Source organism: Cavia porcellus, unplaced genomic scaffold, assembly GCF_034190915.1.
Source record: "Cavia porcellus strain 051 isolate PalLab524CR breed Dunkin Hartley unplaced genomic scaffold, mCavPor4.1 scaffold_1, whole genome shotgun sequence".
Lineage (NCBI taxonomy): Eukaryota > Metazoa > Chordata > Mammalia > Rodentia > Caviidae > Cavia > Cavia porcellus.
In genome coordinates, this window is record NW_026947484.1 from 192,948,297 (window position 1) to 192,965,063 (window position 16,767).

A 16,767-nucleotide genomic window follows, 5' to 3' on the forward strand; every position below is an offset into this window, starting at 1 on the left:
ACTCAATTTCAGCCACATTTTGAGACTCTGACTGGAAAAGGTATTTTGGTCAAAGAGCCATTTTGCATGTAAGAAAGAACTAATATATACTGGCTTTTGTACAGATTAGGCACTTTTCATATCAGAGTCCTCATATCACCTAGGACAAAGGCAGCACCATTTCCATTACACGAACAAGGAGACTTACATGAGATTTTGAATTTGAACTGAGGAAAACTTCTTGGAAAGAATCCATACTGATGACTTTTCTTTCCTTAGATAACTTGTATGTGCTTTATCCTGTTTGTGATTCTATCCTTTCTCATTGCCAAGCTCTCTTTGCCCTGTTCTAGGAAGCTGACTTCTATAGACTACATCACCCAGAGTCCTTTGCCCTTAGACTGCTGTTTGGGTGCCCTTAGACTAGCTGGAAACTTAAGTGCACAAGGAAAAAGATAGAACATTTGCTCCCTTGCCTTGTCCAACTTCTTGCAGTGGCTGCTTAGCATTTTATGGCCATAACCCTTGTCTGATGGTCTCTCCCAGAGTTGTAGATGGGCTTTGCTAACAAACCTCTTCCTTCCCTTTCAGACGTAGAAGTGCTACTACTGACTCCACACTTTTGGCAGCGCTTGTGTTTAACTATTTATTTTTAGTCCCTTTAACTTTGACCAGGTCTCAGCATCTAGCCCTTTGTGGGACTGTAAGCTAATATTCACATTTTAAAAAAATTGTAAACCTTCATTTTAAAAATGTGAACTCTACTTTTTCTCTTTTTAACAGCTACTAATTCAGATCTGCAAGCATGTTGGAAACTATGACAAGAATTTTACTTCTCTCTGCCCACACAGGCTTCCTTCTCCTTAAGAGAGAGGGAATCATAGCAAACATGCCATTTCCAAGTCAAAGATAGGACAAAGTTTGCCTTCTGAATCCGGACAGAGCCAGAAAAGATAGTTTTCCCAGTTAACAGGATGTGCCGCGGCTTGGGATGTGAAGATAGGCGTTTCTTGGGGTAGACAAACGTGAGCCCTCTGGGAGTTACCTAAGGTCTAAAGAAGCCCTCTGCTGGGTATTTGGACAGATACCTTCTTCGGGAGTGTCTGGGAAACCCGTGCACTCGAGGCACGCGAGGAGCGGACAGTGACTGCGCGGAGTGTGGGAGAACAGTTCTTAAGAAAGCAAGGGGATGGACAGCCACAAGAAGAGGGGTCCACAAGGAGTATCAGGAGAGTGACAGTAGTCTCTCCCGGGGCGCCCTCTCTGGACGTCTCCTGCTCACCTTCCGCACAGGGCCATCCTCTCCGCCGACCTCCATCTTAACGCACGTTGCCGCGCCGACGTCGAAGACCCGGCGCAGACCACGACAACGCCCTGACCCGCGAGCCGGGCGTGGCCACGCCCCCCTCACCACGCGCCCTCTCCCGCCGGAACCCTGCGGCCGCGCTCGGCTCAGCTTTGGAGGACCTGAGCACCCCTAGGGGATGGAGATGAAACACCCTACCTTTGAAGAAGCAGAGAGGACTGTACCAAATGCGGAGGGAGCGCTGTGTGGGAGTCCTCTAGATGTCAGAAGTTAGGAAGGGCAGAGAGCTGCCAGACACTCCAGCAAGGGACAGGAATGTGAAAAAGGTCCCAAGGAGTAGTGAGGGGATTGTAAGGACAGGGCTCGAGACAGCTGCAGGATGGAGTGCGGAGTGGTTTTGCGGTCCTGGAGTTTGCCCACAAACAGCTTTAACAGGAAAGTTATCAACACAGGGGTGAGAAGGGCGGGCAGAGAATATAGGTAGGTGAGTGGGCCAGGGAAGGCAGATTATCACAGTAATCTAGAGGAGAGGGGCTAAAATATCCACCTACAGTAGTGGGAACTGAGGTGAGACAGTGGATTCCGACAGGAAATTTTGATGTAGAAATGACAGTGTTTTGAGAGAGGAGGGGGAGGAAAAGGAGGAAATTTTAAATGACAAATTCTGAGAATCAAATTATCAGGCAAATGGAAATAGAGCTACTTCCCTAGGTGGTGATAGTGCAGGCTGAGTGAGTTGTGAGATCTTTCTTGCTTCAGTTTTTCTAATTCCCATGCCTGGAGGCTTCATTTTTTATCTTATTTCCGTCCCATTGGGAGTTTTTCTGGTGCAGCTCTTCTTTCTTGAATGCACAGTAAATGAAATGCCAGTGTGTGTTCCTAGGCATAGCCCCCTCTGTGCTGTCCCGCAGCCCTAGCTCTCTACTAACCCGTGAAGGCAGTCTCTCCCAAGCAGGTCCCTCCCTGCCTTGTCTCACAGCCCAGAATGTGGTTTGTCCTAGCGATCCTAAGCAAAGGAGAGAGGAAGTGGGTATTTCTTTTCACTGGCACACATCTTCTCCATCCGGACCTTTTACAGTGAGCTGGTATTCTAGGCCCCAAGACTCTTAAGTCAGATTGGTGATCTTGGGTGAAGACCACAATGCAGCTGTTCTGCCGGGTGCCCATTGTGAACAACTTCAGGCTCTGTCACTTGGCTGGCAGGAAGTGGGGACAGGGAGGAAAAGGAAGCGTCAAGCAGCCAAGGACCACTGGACCAATGGCTACCATTATATATGACAGTCATTTCTATGGTTTCCACACTTGCACAGAATTACCAGACCCTGAAGGCTGTTAGAAGATAATTTATTATAGACTAGCCTATAATCTCTTGTAACAATGGCACATACAATTAAAAACAGCAAAGATGCTTGGTTCTGGTTTCATATATTGGCCAGTACAGCTATGAGCAATGCTGCACCCTCAGAAGTTTAAGAGGCTGTCATCAAGGACCACATCTCAACTCTGAGTGAGGGTCTGGGAGGCCCAGTTTGTTGCTGACCACCCAGGAAGTACTGGGTGCCACCCCTTCCACCTAGCCTACACAGAGGTATCAGAGTCAAGCTCCTTCTATAGGGCTGGACACCTCTGAAGAGAACAGCAGCTGACCCAGATGACAGGAAGAGAGGACAAAGGCCGGATTCCTTCTACAAGGAGGACAGCCAGAAGGTAGTGGGCATAGGTGAGCATGACTCTAGGCTAGTTCCATCATTTTTGAGTTTGTTCAGGGCCTTCCCCAGAAGTAAATACTCCTGGATCCTTCATTGGGCCTCAAGTCTATACATATAAGAACAGCCTTTAATGTTCTAAGCACATTCTAAGTCTTTAATGTCCTCTGCCGCCTATAGAAACAAAGCAGGGAGAGTCTGGGTACCCAAGGAATATTCTGCTGAGAGCTCTGAAGCACCACATGAAACTGGTTTACCCATGACAGATATAACCTGAGGGAAGGGATTAGCACAGCTCAATTTCAGAAGGTAGCTTATTCCATTTCAAAGACTTGTTCTCATTGGAGCCACATAAAACTAGTGGATTCTGCTCAGAGGACAGTGAGTTCTATTCTATATGGTTCTGCCCTGGCTATTCTCTAATGTAGATCACCAGGTTTAGAAAGACCCTTAGGTTCAAACAGTTATCTAGCCAGCCAGGTCCAAGCTCCAGGCTATCTGCACCGGTTCTCCTAGTGACTGGTGTCTGCCTAACCGGGCATGGTGTGGCTTGAGAAGGGTAAAGATGGTAAGGAGTGTGGAGACGCGTCTACTAAAAATGGCTGATCCTCTCTGAAATCTCTGTCCTTCTCCCTTTTTGGATCCCTTTTTGGAAAGTCTCTCCATGTGGTGGCGCCCACAGCCCAGCTCCTAGTACCATAGGCCTGCTGGTTAGGGATTCCTAGTCTTTCTGTGAAAAGCCACACTCTCAGCTACCTCCTAAATTTCCCTTAAATACCCTCAACCGAAGGGGTCAACCTCTTAACTGTAAAAACTCTATGCTGCCTACACAGATCACTCCCCTAAGCTCTGATTTGCACCATCAGTGCCACCTGTCTGGCACATGAGTCACAGATGTTCAGCTCCCCTCCTCTGTGCAGCGAGACTCTGATTTGAGTTTCACAAACTCTCGGGCGACCTCGTCATTGCTCCTCTGAGACAGAATCCGGAGAATGGTCATGCCTGTCTCATCCATGTGGATCTTCCGGCCTAAGGGGCACCAGCAGGCACAGCTGCCCTTGGCTGCCACGTCTCTCAGAGGCATCACTGCCAGCCCTAAGACGCGATCCTCCCGGGCAAAGCAGTAATCCTTCACACACATCTGCAGCTCATAGGTCTCGGGACCCTCTTCATTTCCTAGAAGGCTGAAAATGTAGGAGAGAAGATGATAGGGTGCTTTCAGAGCTGAGTCCTCAGTGGAACTCACCCCAGCCAGTCATCCAGACCACCACTCTTCTCATCTCTCCCCCATCACATGACCTCCATCCCACAGTCCTACAGGCTCCCCACCCGTAACTTACAAGTGGAATGTCTCGTTGTACTTGGGAGCCCAGTTGTTGCTTTTGGACTTGGTCGTGAACTTCCTCTTCTTATCGCTTTGGTGTGGGCCAACCATGGTCACTTCCACAAAAGGCCGGAACATACCTGCTGTCTGCCACTTGAGGTCATTGGCAGCCACAACTATCCAAAAGTGGGAGAGGGCTGAGCTGGATGCCTGGCATGCACAACCCTTGCCCTCAGGTGGTAAGTGAGGTCATGGGCAACAACAGGACAGATCTCTAAGGGGCACCACTCACCTTTCACTGTGACCTTGTGTTCCCCAGTACCAGGGTGTGTAAACAAGTCCACCTGAATAGAGACTTCTCCCACAGGATCATCCACACCAGACCCTAAAACAGATGGACAGGGAAGTGCTCAGTGGAAAACTCTTAGGACTAATTGTTTCAGGTAAAACCGAGGGGTTAGGTGGCCACCATCCCACATACAGGAAGCAATCACCCACAATAGCCATAGGGAAGGGAGCAATGGGAGGAAGGAAAGAAAGGGGACAGTGAATGTGTATGTAAAGTGAGCAGAAGGCAAACGCATCTTCGGAGAAACTTCCTCCAAAGATGCACTGTGAATCTCCCAGCATCCCCAAACCTCTCCCATCTCCTAGGCTGAAGAATTTTCATTGTATGTTGAGGAGCACAAGGCTGTGATCCTGTGTCTGTGCCTGGGAATTATGTCCAACCTTTGGGGTCTCTGAATGGAACACTGTTGGTACCTCTTTAGGCAAAAGCAGCAACCTCCCACCTACCCCCCGGATTCCTGGGCCCCGTGTGTGGCAGGCCACTTTCCTTGGGAAGACTCTGTAGTACTAGTCTCTAAAAAGAGCCAACCTTCAGTCTCCCCTCAGCAGAAACCCCAGCCTATTTTGAGAGAATATCACTTCCCTGCACTTCAGATAAAACTTCTTTGTCTGAGGTGTATGACTGTATGGAGAAGTGAAATTCTGAGGACAGAATGAGGGTCAACAGCAGAATCCTTCCTGGGCTAGAGGAACACATTGCCCATGTCCCAGACCTGGGATAGAGCTTCTGAATTTTGACACCTAGTTCTACCACCCCCAGCACGAGCCCCTCATTTTGGTTCATCAGGCCTCACTTCAGTCAGCACTCGGCCATGTGTAGCATTTAACATACCCTTTTCCGGCTGAATGTCCTCATTAGCAGTAAACCTAACACCTTTCCCATCATGCACTGAGTGAGGACAGGCAAGTGAAGAGGTAGCAGCGGCAGAACAGAGAAAAGAAGAACTGTTAGAGGTCAAAGGAGTTGCAGCCATTCAAAGCAGCACTACACTTCCTCTAGAGGAGCACAGAGCTGGAGCAGGGTGAAGTCTAAGAGCAGAGGTCAGTACCTGAATGCTCCTTATTAGACTTCATGGGTCAGAGATCAACCAAATCATGGGCAGACACCATAGAATACACAGAGAAGGGCAAAAGGGAGGCGCTAGTGTACTCTCCTAAGCCCTTATGTGACCCCCTCGCAATAGAAAATGAGCCCCAGGCTTGTCTTCCCTGCAGGTACACTTCTGATCTTACCGCCTCTGTGCCCCTTCCAGCCTCTCCTCGGGTATTTGGTTTTGTACTTTGTTTTTTTAAAGTGGCACCAGGGCCTTCACACAGAGTTAGGTCTCCAGTCCTTTTTATTTTTTATTTACTATTTTATTAGTCACTGAGTTGCCTAGGCAAGGCTTGACCCTAAGAAGTCTCCTACCTCACCTCTCAGCATGCTGGATTACAGGCTTGCGCCGCTATGCTTGGACCCTTCGCTTTTATCTAGTTTCCAGCTCAGTGCTTCTGAGAAGCCTTTCAGTTCTCCCCTAATGTTACAGGTCTCACATGTACTCAGCTCTGTAAAAGCTCCCCCTGCCCACTTCAGTCAGACTCACTGTTATTTCTTTTGCTCACATTCCCCACCCTGAACCGAAAATAAGGAGAGATAGAAAATGCTGTAGGTCCCCTCCAGATCCTTATCTCCTGTCAGCTTTCATTTCTCCTCTGTCAGCTCTGCGCCCGGTCCACAGCTCAGTAAGACCCAAACCGCCTTCTCATCCTAACAGATTCTTGCCCCTGGGCAGCCTGTCCAGGTTTCTCTGGAACAAACAGTAAAAATGTGCCCCAAGGTGCCTTCTGGGAGGGCCTGCTCTAGGATCAGGTCAAAATTTCAGTCTAAGCTGCATCTGTGTAGGTGAGTGTTGGTGTGGACAGGCATTAGCTAGAGACAGTGAGTTCTGAGGTCTGGAAATCCCTGAGGCTGAGGCCTCCACGATGCATGGTGCCCCAGATCCTCACCTCCCTTTAAGCTGCTTCCATGGTATACTTCTCTTAGTCTTCTTCTGGTCCACACTGTAAGTGTGGAAATGGTTTTGCTTTCTCTCCCCAGGACAACTCCATCCAGCAATGGCTTCCTCACAGATGCCTCCCTGTTTTCCCCCTTCTCAGACATAGTACACTCCATGAGCTAAATAAACACTGATCAGGAAACGTCTGGGAAAAAGAAACCTCAGGCACAATTTTCAGGCTCTTTTGATTCTCCTGCCTAGTACCATGGGTTGGGGTTAAGAAATGAAGTCTCTTCAAAGAACACTGAGATCCAAGTTTGAAAGGGCTGGAAGATACTGACTCCCTACTGGCATACGCCTGTGGGAGGGGAGAAGATGGGACACATTACCCTGGGCAGTCTGTGAGCGCACAAAGGTCTTGATGAGCGTGTCTGTGGTCTGTGTGTACAGGGACAGGGCATAGCGTAAGGACTGCAGATCCGGACTCTTCTCTAAGAAGGTCTTCTTTAGCCCATTGCCTCCTGCATGGAAGTATTGCTGAAAAACAAATCAGTACCTGCGTCACCCACTCACAGACAGGCCACTCCCCAACTACTCTCAGAGAAGCCAGGAGAGATCCCTCATCTAGAACACTCACAGAACAAGTCAGTCTCTCAGGCAAAGCACATGATTGGGCATTGGCAGGAGCATGGGGAAAGGTCACATTCATGGCAGTGGGAAGTTTGAAGGAAGGGTCTATCTAGTCAGGCAGAGGTATGCGACAGCAGCATTCCAGGCAGGGAGAATGGCCAAAGGTGTACTTTTGTCCCTCTGAACCACGGGGAACTTGGTGGCTGGGACATACATCTTCCAAGTGCCTTGAATTACAGTCCATGTGGACCTGCCTTACTCCTGCTTCAGCCATGAAGTGTCCTAAGCTAAGGAACCATATCTGATTCTCTCTGTACCCTCGACAATACACAGGGCCTCCCATCTGGATGCGGAGCCTCAGGGACCACCTTGTGTGGTCAGGTGAACACCAGGTAAAACTGTCTGGAAAAGAGAGCAGTCTCCACCTTGATGGTATCCAGAGCCAGGTCGAGGACTGCACACTGCTTTGGGGTGAGATTCCGGGTTTCCTCTCGCACCATGTGGTCCTGGAACCCCGAAGAAAGCATCAGCATCAAGACAGCTCAGGGCAGTCCTGAAAGTCTTGCCCCACCTGCCAGCCAACAGCTGCACACTCTTCTCCCCTCCTCTTCAGCCTCCAGAGCCCCCTGGCTCTCCTCCCAGCCTTGGAGGACCCCATGCCCACAGAACCTTGAGTTTGGAAAGCTGGCTTAGCTCCTTGGCAGCAGTGAAGATCAGCTGGGTGCCCTGGGCAGAGAGGGGATCAGTTAAAAGCGGCGGATTCTGAACTCCATCAGAAGTGGGGATTGAGGGGAGGGACATGGGACAGGAAGTAAGAGGAAGGGTCCTCACCGTCTGGTCAGTGAGCGGGGGCAGGACGATCACTTTCTCTGTTGTGTTCATCACCACCCGCCAGAGCTCCTTCAGGACTCGCTTCAGAACTGTTTTCTCACACACAGTGGCAAAGAGTGTCAGACTGCAAACCCAGGTGACAGAGGAGGTCATGGTGACAGCCTGGGAAGTCCCATCTCCAACCTGCTCCTCTGTCTGATAGCCTCTGCTTCACCTGTCCCCACAGGAAGTCCAGAATGTGCTACTCACTTGCCGTCAAGGAAGTCCATGAGAGGCCGCAGCACACCATCTGCTTCCTGAGCCACTGAGGCCCTGGCGTTGGGGGATGCATTTCCTGTGCCCCGAACTTGGCCCAGGATCTCAGCCATTTGTCGAACACACTCGTCAATCCGCACCTGGAAGCTACACACGTACCCAGGTGCAGCCCTCCCCCGCCACCGGCCGTGGAGCAGCACCAGCTGTTTAGGCCTTTTCCTCAGGCTCCTGGTGCTCCTCCAGCAACAAAGGTCAGCAAATCTGGAAAGGGGGTCTGCACATCCACAGCTGGATGGAGGGTGTGGCAGGGGCTCAGGGTTCGTCAGGAATCACACATGGCTCTGAGGGCCATGTGCTTTCAGACCACTGACCTGTTTCCAAACACTGTGCTGAGCTCGTCCAGAACTGAGTTCAGTTTCACCTGCAGCTCTTTCAGACTGTCTGCAGCTTCGGGGTCCAGCTGCAGCCAGTGGGAGTGGCCAGTTAGGCTGCTTCTCTTATTGTGCTCCCTCCTGTGCCTCTATCCTTCTCTTGTAAGGCTGTACCCCAATTCCTGCCCCTCCCACTTAGGGCCTCCCCACAAGGCCTAGTCCTTCTTCCTAGGGCTTTGCCTCAGTGCCTACCTCAGACTAAGCCAGCCCCAGCCCAAGACAGACTCCTAGCCTATGTTCAAGAGAGGACAGAGGTTTGACCAGGAGCTCAGGGACAATGGGAGGATGCCACACCCTGAGGCCTACCTCTTTGCCTCCCATGGCTTCAAACATCTTCTCCAGCTGGACCCTCAGTTGCTGCATGTTGTTCATCAGGATGCAGGGCTTTTAGGACAGATGGAGCTTTGAGTCTTGGTTCCTTCCAGCACAGCCCTATTACCCTAGGGTCTTTTCTTCTCTCTCACTGTCACAAAGCCACAGGGACTTCACATATTACATAGACCTCTTCCTAAACCCTAAGGCCTGGAGCCAGTTCACATAATTCTTCTTGAATGAAGATTAAAAGCAAAGGTTTTTGTCATTAAGGTAGATGGTGGGACTCCAGGTATTCACAGTATTGCCCCTTATAACTTTTTGAATGTATTACTTTTTTTTTTTTTTTTTTTTTTTTTGAGACAAGGCCTCAGCCTAGCCTTGAACTCACTATGTAGCCCAGGCTGGCCTTAAGCTCATAGCAATCCTCCTGCCTCAGCCTCCCAAGTGCTGGGATTATAGGCATGCACATACGAAGCACTACACTTGTAATTGTAGCACTTGAGAGACTGAGGCAAGGTTTGGCAGGAGTTCAAGCCCACCCTGAACCACCCAGTGAGATCCTGTCTCAAAAACAAGAAAAAAAACAAAAACAAAGGTCTGTTTTCCTAGAAGACAAAGCCCTAAATGGAGCCTTCGAAGAACTCTTGGTCAAGTTCTTACTATCTTGTGGGATGGGTCTCAAGAAAAGCTCGAGGGGGAAGCAGAAGTGAAAGTGTCTTAGGGTAACCCTAGAGTAGCAAAGGGCAAGAAGTATTCAAATGTCCTCCACACCCTTTCTTACTGCCCCTGGGTCTCACCCTACCAGTTTGTCCTTTGAGCAGTAAGCTGGGAAGTTCTTTGATAAGATGTCTGCATACTGTATCAACACCTTCCCGATGGTCTGAGAAAAAAGGAGAAAAGGACAGGAAAGGGAACCCTTAGGTCTCCACTCAGGAGTCTTACCTGAGATCGCACTTCTCATCCCAGAAAAGTAACATCAGGCAAATACAGGGAATCTCAAGGGAAGGGGCAAAGCTTCCTTTCGAGCCCAGAACAGCACTAAACAGGCAATGTTTGCCCCAGACACCAAGGGAAAAGGATAATGCCAGGCCTTATCCCGAGGCTATTTCAGAGACAGATTAACTCAGACCTGTGACCCAACTGTGCAGGGTGTAGTAGGGGGCAGGAAGGCTCATAATCACCTTGGCAAACCTTCTCATATAGTGGGCGAGGATGGTGGGGTCTGGGCATTCCAGCTTCCGGATGATTTCAAAGCTCTGGTTGAGCTGTGTGAAGACATCCACCACAGAGCAGGAAAACAGCGCGTGCTCTGACGTCTGCTGAAACTAAGAAGGCCACACACAGGGTCGTCAAACACAGCTGCTACCTTTCCTCGAGCTTGTGGTTTGAAAACGCGCTGTCCAACAGGGTGGCCTGGGAACTCTCCACAGTCTCGCTGTGGACTCCACAAGGCAGGTACAGTCTGCCTGGAGGATGCCCAGGAACTTCTGTCACCATAAATGCTAAATGACCTGGCCTGGCCCATGCAATGCAGGTCCCCAACTTACCCCGTCCTTTTTATCTCGTTCTAGGGCCCCACGCAGGAATTCCAGGGACACGTCCTCATTTTCATCTAACCACTGTAGCACAAACTGCTCAAACCACCTGCAGCCAGAGAAGGAGGTTGAAGCTAGTGAGCAGCACAGGCTAGATGCCTGACAGTGTAGCAGACTGGGGTCTTTAGAAGGCAAGGCATGATGTGACATTCTTCCCAGAATGTTCTGCAGAAGGTCCTGGAACAGGCGGTCCCAAGATTGGCTGCTGAGCTAAACTGAGGACACTAGCCCTGCCAACCCAGGGCCCCTTCCTCCCTCCACACAGGGTCCCAGTGACTCACGCTGGGTACTCGGGGACCTGCCCCTGGAGGGCAGGCAGGTCCTGCATGTACTCATTGTGAAGCCACTTCACCTTGAAGTGCAGGTTCATGTAGTCAGCACTCTTACACAGCCGGTCTTTCTCATGCTCTAGTTAAGAGAAAAGAGGCCAGGTCAGGTCTCAGCAGCAGAGGTCACGGCAGCAGATCTGGTTATGTGGTGACAGTGCCCAACCTCCTCCTCACAGTCACCTCTCCTGCCATCACTATGGTCAGCCACTTTCCAAGACCTGGACCAAACCTTCATTGAGAGCCGCCACTAAGCAAGAGTCCAGACAAAGTCTGCAGTCTTCCTGTTCTAACTTTCAAAAGTATAGGTACTGGGAATTTAGCGCAGCAGCACAAGCGCCTGCCTGACAAGTACAGGGTCATGAGTTTGATCCTGGTACCAAAAAAAGGGCAAAAGTATGGTGAGGTCACTGGCCTTTGGAGAAGAAGAACACGGGAGGAGGGTGTGGCTGCTGATGAATGGTTTCTGAAGAGAGACAATGGTCTAGGTTTTAAAAATCTTAGTGGCAAGGCATTCCCTAGACAGGCTTGAATGCAGAGATGCCAAGTTATGCTTGGTATGAATGGGTTGGTGGCATTACACAGAGACAGGAAAGCCAACGAGGTCCAAACTGACAGAAAGGCAGCTGAGCAACTGTGATCCAGCAGCATCGTGCAGTAAACTGAAGGGCTTTGGGGCACAGTGGTGATACAAAAACTGAGCGAGCAGGTCAGGGAAGTATACAAGCAAGGACAGTCAGCTGGGGAGCTATGGAGACACAGTCAGACAAAAAGGCTATTGTGCTACAGAAAATAGAGGATTACTATACAGATTTGCAAGGTCATCAAGTGGAATCTCGAGTCTTCTGGAAAATGTAGGATTCGGATCACTCACACCTGGCTCAGAGTCTGCAGCACTGCAGATCCACAGGTTCTCCTCGGTTAGGGACCACAAATTATAAACAGAGGTCCCCTGATGCTGGGGGCCCCAGGGCAAGACTGCACTCACTGAAGACATTCTGGTTCTGTGAGAACCCAGTAGTAATAAGAATAGGGCTTCACCTTGGGAAAGGACAAACTCCTTAACCTGTCATCCTCCCAAGCACCCTCATCAATGTGAAGACCCTCATCAGCACTGATGAGGGTCAGGAGCCCTCAGTCTTCTGATGACCCCTTCAGTGACTGGAGACACATAATAAACAGTGGCTAGCTCTGAGTGTCCTTTTGCCCATCCTGAAGCATCGACCCCTCAGGCTTCGTTTTACGAATTACTAAATTTGCTTTTGTTTTTCTTCATCCTTGGCCATACCCTTCATACAGGTAGTGGGGAAATCTTGGCCAGGTCCCCGATACTCCTCAGTCCCATCCCCTCTATAGTTGAAGCATGAATTTGAAAAATGAATGTCAAGTGTGGGCTGAAACTGTATAATGGTTAAAAAAAAAAAAAAAAGTACATGGGAAAAGTACTAAGCAACAGAGGAGGAAGGCCAGTGTTCCTGGGGTCACTGCTCCACTCTGGGATGCCACGGGAGATGCTCCTCCAAGTCCAGGCAGAACATCCAGTGTGAGGCCACTGGCCCTTGTGAATTAGTGCAGCGGAAGCCTGGGGTTCAGTCTCAAAGGACTGCAGTTCCTCCCAGCACCTGGGAAACTGAGGCAGGAGGCTCCTTGCAAGTTCGAGACTACCTTGGGCTGCAAAGTGAGCTCAAGGCCAGCCTGAACTGCATAGCAAGACCCTGTCTCAAAAAGATAAAAAACAAAATAAAACAAAACCCCACACATGCATAGAAAGCCCCTTCAGGCACCAGAACTTCTATCTCCTGGCATTGTAGGCAGCATCCTCCCAACCTGAAGCTGCATTTGCTGTCTTCTATAAGCAGTGAACAGGAGAAGGAAAAGGAAAAAGTATTCAGCCTAGAGCTAAAAGGACAACAACCAGAAATTCTTACCAATAGGAAAGAGCACTTTTGGAATACGAATGGCAGTGGTTGTTTCGACAGAGCAGAGACAACAGTGAGTAACAAAGAGTGGCAAAAGCCTGGGCTCTCAGAGAGACTCTTCTCTACCCACGCCCTGCTGTCTGCAAAGCAGCCCTGACTTAGCACCACCAGGAATGCCTCTGTCCTTCATGTCCAGCAACTCACTGGAGTTGGGGCAGGGCTGCTCCATGACTTCAGAGCTTTCTAACTCTTTCTTCGTGGGACTTTCAAGTTACTGTATTTTGTTATGGCTTGTATCTAGATGTCCCTTCAAAGCCTCGTTCACTCACAGGCGGGGATTGTTTGGAGGTGGCTGCATTCAGGGTGTGTAACACTGGGATTAAGGGTGCATGATAACTAGATTGGCTTAGCATAGTTCTGGGTGTGGGTAGCACCAATCAATAGGTTTATAGTCTGGATGGAACATAAGGAACAGAAATGAACACAGGCTTGCTCTGCTCTGTACTGCTGCTCCTCTGTGATGTCCCTCTGCTGTACCACTTTGCTTCAGAGCCAGCCAACTACGGATTAAACCGCTACAAACTGTGAGCCAGAATAAACCTTTCCTCCTCTACTAAGGCATGTTTACCTATAATTCTTTTTCTATCAATCCATTATCTGTGCTGTGGCCCCAGGATCCAATTTTTATATTACATATAAACTTTGGTGGTATAAACACTACCAGATGAGTGCCAAAATTCTGGGTCTACTCCACATATCCCTTATTGGGGGCCTGGGGAGTTCTGCTCTGGGAAAGCTGCTTGAGGCGCTGTTGCCACTGTTGCTGGTAGGGACGACTCCAGCAGAAGGGGAATCATGTTTCTATAACCTCCACCTCCAATATCTGCTTTTCTACTTTCATCTTTGCAGAGTTCTTTTAGCCTTGTCAGGTCAACTATCTATTTTAATGCTATTTCCTACAAATGTCCTTGGTTTTGGTAATGTATACAAAAGGTTTTGATGGCACATCTCACGGTGTCAAGTCTCAGTCTCCATCAGTCTCCAATACAACTCAGGTGGCGTTGAACAGAGCACACGCACCCTCTGTTCAATGCTAAGCATCAGCCTGAAGTAGCCATTCTTTCTCTGTCCTCACATCCAGGGAAATCACCAATTCTTGTGACTGGAATCTGTGTCGTAGAATCTGCCTATTCCTTTCTGGCCATGAGATTACCTGCTCAGCTCTGTCACCGTGGTCTCTAACCTGGATCACTACCGCAGACTGGCTGCCCTTCCTGCTCATTTCCCACTGCAGCTGGAGTGAGAAACCTTTCTACAGGATGCATCTGATCACCTGGATCCCTTGCTGATGAAGTCCGGAAACCTAAACAGGACTTACAGCTTCCTTAGTGACCCAGCTGTCCGCCTCTCTGTTCTCATCTCTCTCTGATCTCTGAAGAGCTAGTCCTGCTGAACAATGTTTCATTTCTCCAAGCATACTAGTTTCCTCCAGACCTCAGGTCTTGGACATGCTGTATTTTTGACATGAAAATGTTCTCATCATCATCCTTCTTCGGCAGCTAACGTCTCTCATCCTTTGGGTTTCAGTTGATACATCTCCTCCTCCAGGAAGCCTCCTTAGGTTCTGAGTCAGGGTTACACAGTTCTCTCTATGTGCTCAGCACCCATCTTCATCCTTTTGTGACCACTGTAACTTTGTATTGTAATTACCAATTTATATATAGTGTTCTAGATTGAGCTTTTCTAGGGGTCTGTGAGTTTCTCATCTCAGTGGGACTCTAACAACTAGCACAGTGCCTGGCATTAAAAAACACTCAATAAACACTTAGTAAAGGAAGTGGGGTTTGCTGCATAGGAGCAAGAGGGGACTTTCTGCTTCACGTTTTCTTTTCTTCCTTTGTTTTTGGTTTTTGTTTTGAAGTCCAGGCTGGCCTCAAACTTGCAGCTGTCCTCCTGTTTCAGGCTCCCAAGTGCTGGTGTTTCATGTTTTAATTGGGTGACTAGTTACACAGGTGTGTGTGTGTGTGTGTAACTAAAACTTGTTAAATCGTATTGCTTTTTTTCCAAATTATATTCTTAAAGTGCTTTTACTTTGTGGTACATAAAATATATCTCAATAAAGTTGACTTAGAAAACATCTGATATTGGGCATGTTGGCAGAGGACTGTAATCTCAGTTCTCAGCTGGTTGAGCAGAAGGATCACCATCTGTTTGAGGCCAGCCTGGGCTACATAGTGAGTTCAAGGCCACCCTAAACTGAATAAAAAAAAAAAAGTACAGGACAGCATTTTGACTCTCCTTTCATAATCAGCATCAATGCTGCCCTTTTATTATCCAAGCCCCCAAACATCTCCTCCCCTCTATTTGCCCTCAGATTCTAAGACTTACTGGTCCTATTCCAACTTCTTTCCAGTGTTGACCCAAGCCCACTTTCCTTCTTGATTTCTCTGCTCAAATCTGAGCCTATTTCCTCATTGCTAAGTGATCACACAGCCCATTCATTATTAATACATGCACCCTTGAGTTAAGATTGGGCTGATTTATGAACAATTTGGGTTACAACTGGAATTTTAATTTTAACTTATGACCAAAGTCTTGAGTTATGAACTGAATGCTGGTTGCCCATGCTTTCAGATGGTCTCAGATATAGATTTAACCCTTAAAAAACTCTGGAAGAGCTGGGAGTGGTGGTGCACACTTGTAATTCCAGCACTTGGGAGGCTGAGGCAGGAGGATCACTCTGAGTTTGAAGGCTGCTGAACTGCATAGTGAAACCCTGTTTCAAAAAGACCAAAAAAGTTCTGAAAGAAACATTGTAATATCCTTTCCTGTATGGGGTTAACTGAAAAATCCTGGGCCTATGTCTAATGACATTGAGATCATTCAGTATACAGGAGATTTTGAAGGCTGTGTAAAGGAGCCTGAGACATCAATTGACAAGATGACTTACAACCAGATCTCAGGATTGAATTGAGTTTGTAAGTCAAGGGCCCACTGTATTCTTTGCTTCTATTTTACCCCACTCTCAGCTTCCACTGATTTCTGATGAAATCAGAAATGAAGTAAATTTTTTAAAAAATTCTTTGTTAAAAAAAAATTCTACTTTGTTCATATTGTATTTCTGCCTATAATAGTTCCAGATGTTCCTTTTTTTGAGACAAGGTCTCACTATGAAGTTCAGACTGACCTTGAACTCACAATGTAGCCCAGGCTGGCCTTGAACTCAAGGTGATTCTCCTGCCTCAGCCTCCCAAGTGATGGGATTTCAGGCATGTACCATCATGCCCAGCTTATTCTAACTGTTCTTAATAGCTAAGACTTACTCATTGCTGAGCACAGCCAGGTAATAAGTGGGTATATTTTATATATCTCAGTTCCATCATCAGCTCAGTGAAACAGGTATCATCACTTTACAGATGAGAAAAACGGGAGCTCATGAAAATTAAGCAGCTGGCCAAGGCTACACTAAGTAAGTGGTGAAACCAAGTCCGTATTTGTTTATTCTCTTAAAGTGGCTTTCAACTTTTCTGTGCTGTTTTCAACAATTAGCAGAACTCTCATTTCAAAAGATACCATACCCAGAAGCTGATATAAAACTTGTAAGAGACAGGTGACTTTGCTAGCACTGGGTAGAAGGCTGCAGCCTAGCCCCGGGCTTCCCCTTTAACTTAGCTCCAGATATACTTGTCTGCAAACCTCCGCTGCATCACATCCCACCCCTCTCTTGTGGAGCTGATTCTTCTTCACAGATATTTTCCTCTCCCCCTGCAGCCGGAATTCCGCAGGAACTTGGACTGAACATCACATAGGCTGCTGTGTGGGCCAC

The 16,767-nt window shown here is 48.4% G+C and overlaps 2 protein-coding genes across 14 annotated transcripts in view; both read right to left on the reverse strand.

Moving 5' to 3' along the window:
- Positions 1–2,481, reverse strand: part of LOC100727223 (phospholipid-transporting ATPase FetA) — a 122,528-nt gene extending 120,047 nt beyond the window's left edge. For all 6 annotated transcript variants that reach the window (XM_063225857.1, XM_063225867.1, XM_063225835.1 and 3 more), the window contains exon 1: positions 1,262–2,481. In XM_063225857.1, coding sequence (XP_063081927.1) covers positions 1,262–1,297 — 36 coding nt within the window. In that variant the 5' untranslated portion in view covers positions 1,298–2,481. The remainder of the gene's footprint in view (positions 1–1,261) is intronic.
- A 131-nt stretch (positions 2,482–2,612) lies between these two features.
- The window catches only part of Unc13b (unc-13 homolog B), a 192,465-nt gene continuing 178,310 nt past the window's right edge, over positions 2,613–16,767 (reverse strand). For 4 of the 8 annotated variants that reach the window (XM_005004086.4, XM_063225794.1, XM_063225784.1 and 1 more), the window contains 15 exons: positions 10,978–11,104; positions 10,649–10,745; positions 10,283–10,426; positions 9,904–9,981; positions 9,093–9,170; positions 8,727–8,815; positions 8,350–8,502; positions 8,101–8,224; positions 7,939–7,995; positions 7,695–7,775; positions 7,029–7,176; positions 5,496–5,552; positions 4,608–4,700; positions 4,332–4,491; positions 2,613–4,175 (listed from right to left, as the gene is read on the reverse strand). In XM_005004086.4, the coding sequence (XP_005004143.1) occupies positions 3,890–4,175; positions 4,332–4,491; positions 4,608–4,700; positions 5,496–5,552; positions 7,029–7,176; positions 7,695–7,775; positions 7,939–7,995; positions 8,101–8,224; positions 8,350–8,502; positions 8,727–8,815; positions 9,093–9,170; positions 9,904–9,981; positions 10,283–10,426; positions 10,649–10,745; positions 10,978–11,104 (1,772 nt within the window). In that variant the 3' untranslated portion in view covers positions 2,613–3,889. The remainder of the gene's footprint in view (positions 4,176–4,331; positions 4,492–4,607; positions 4,701–5,495; positions 5,553–7,028; positions 7,177–7,694; positions 7,776–7,938; positions 7,996–8,100; positions 8,225–8,349; positions 8,503–8,726; positions 8,816–9,092; positions 9,171–9,903; positions 9,982–10,282; positions 10,427–10,648; positions 10,746–10,977; positions 11,105–16,767) is intronic. The other 4 variants (XM_063225805.1, XM_063225801.1, XM_005004087.4 and 1 more) reach the window with 1 other exon arrangement.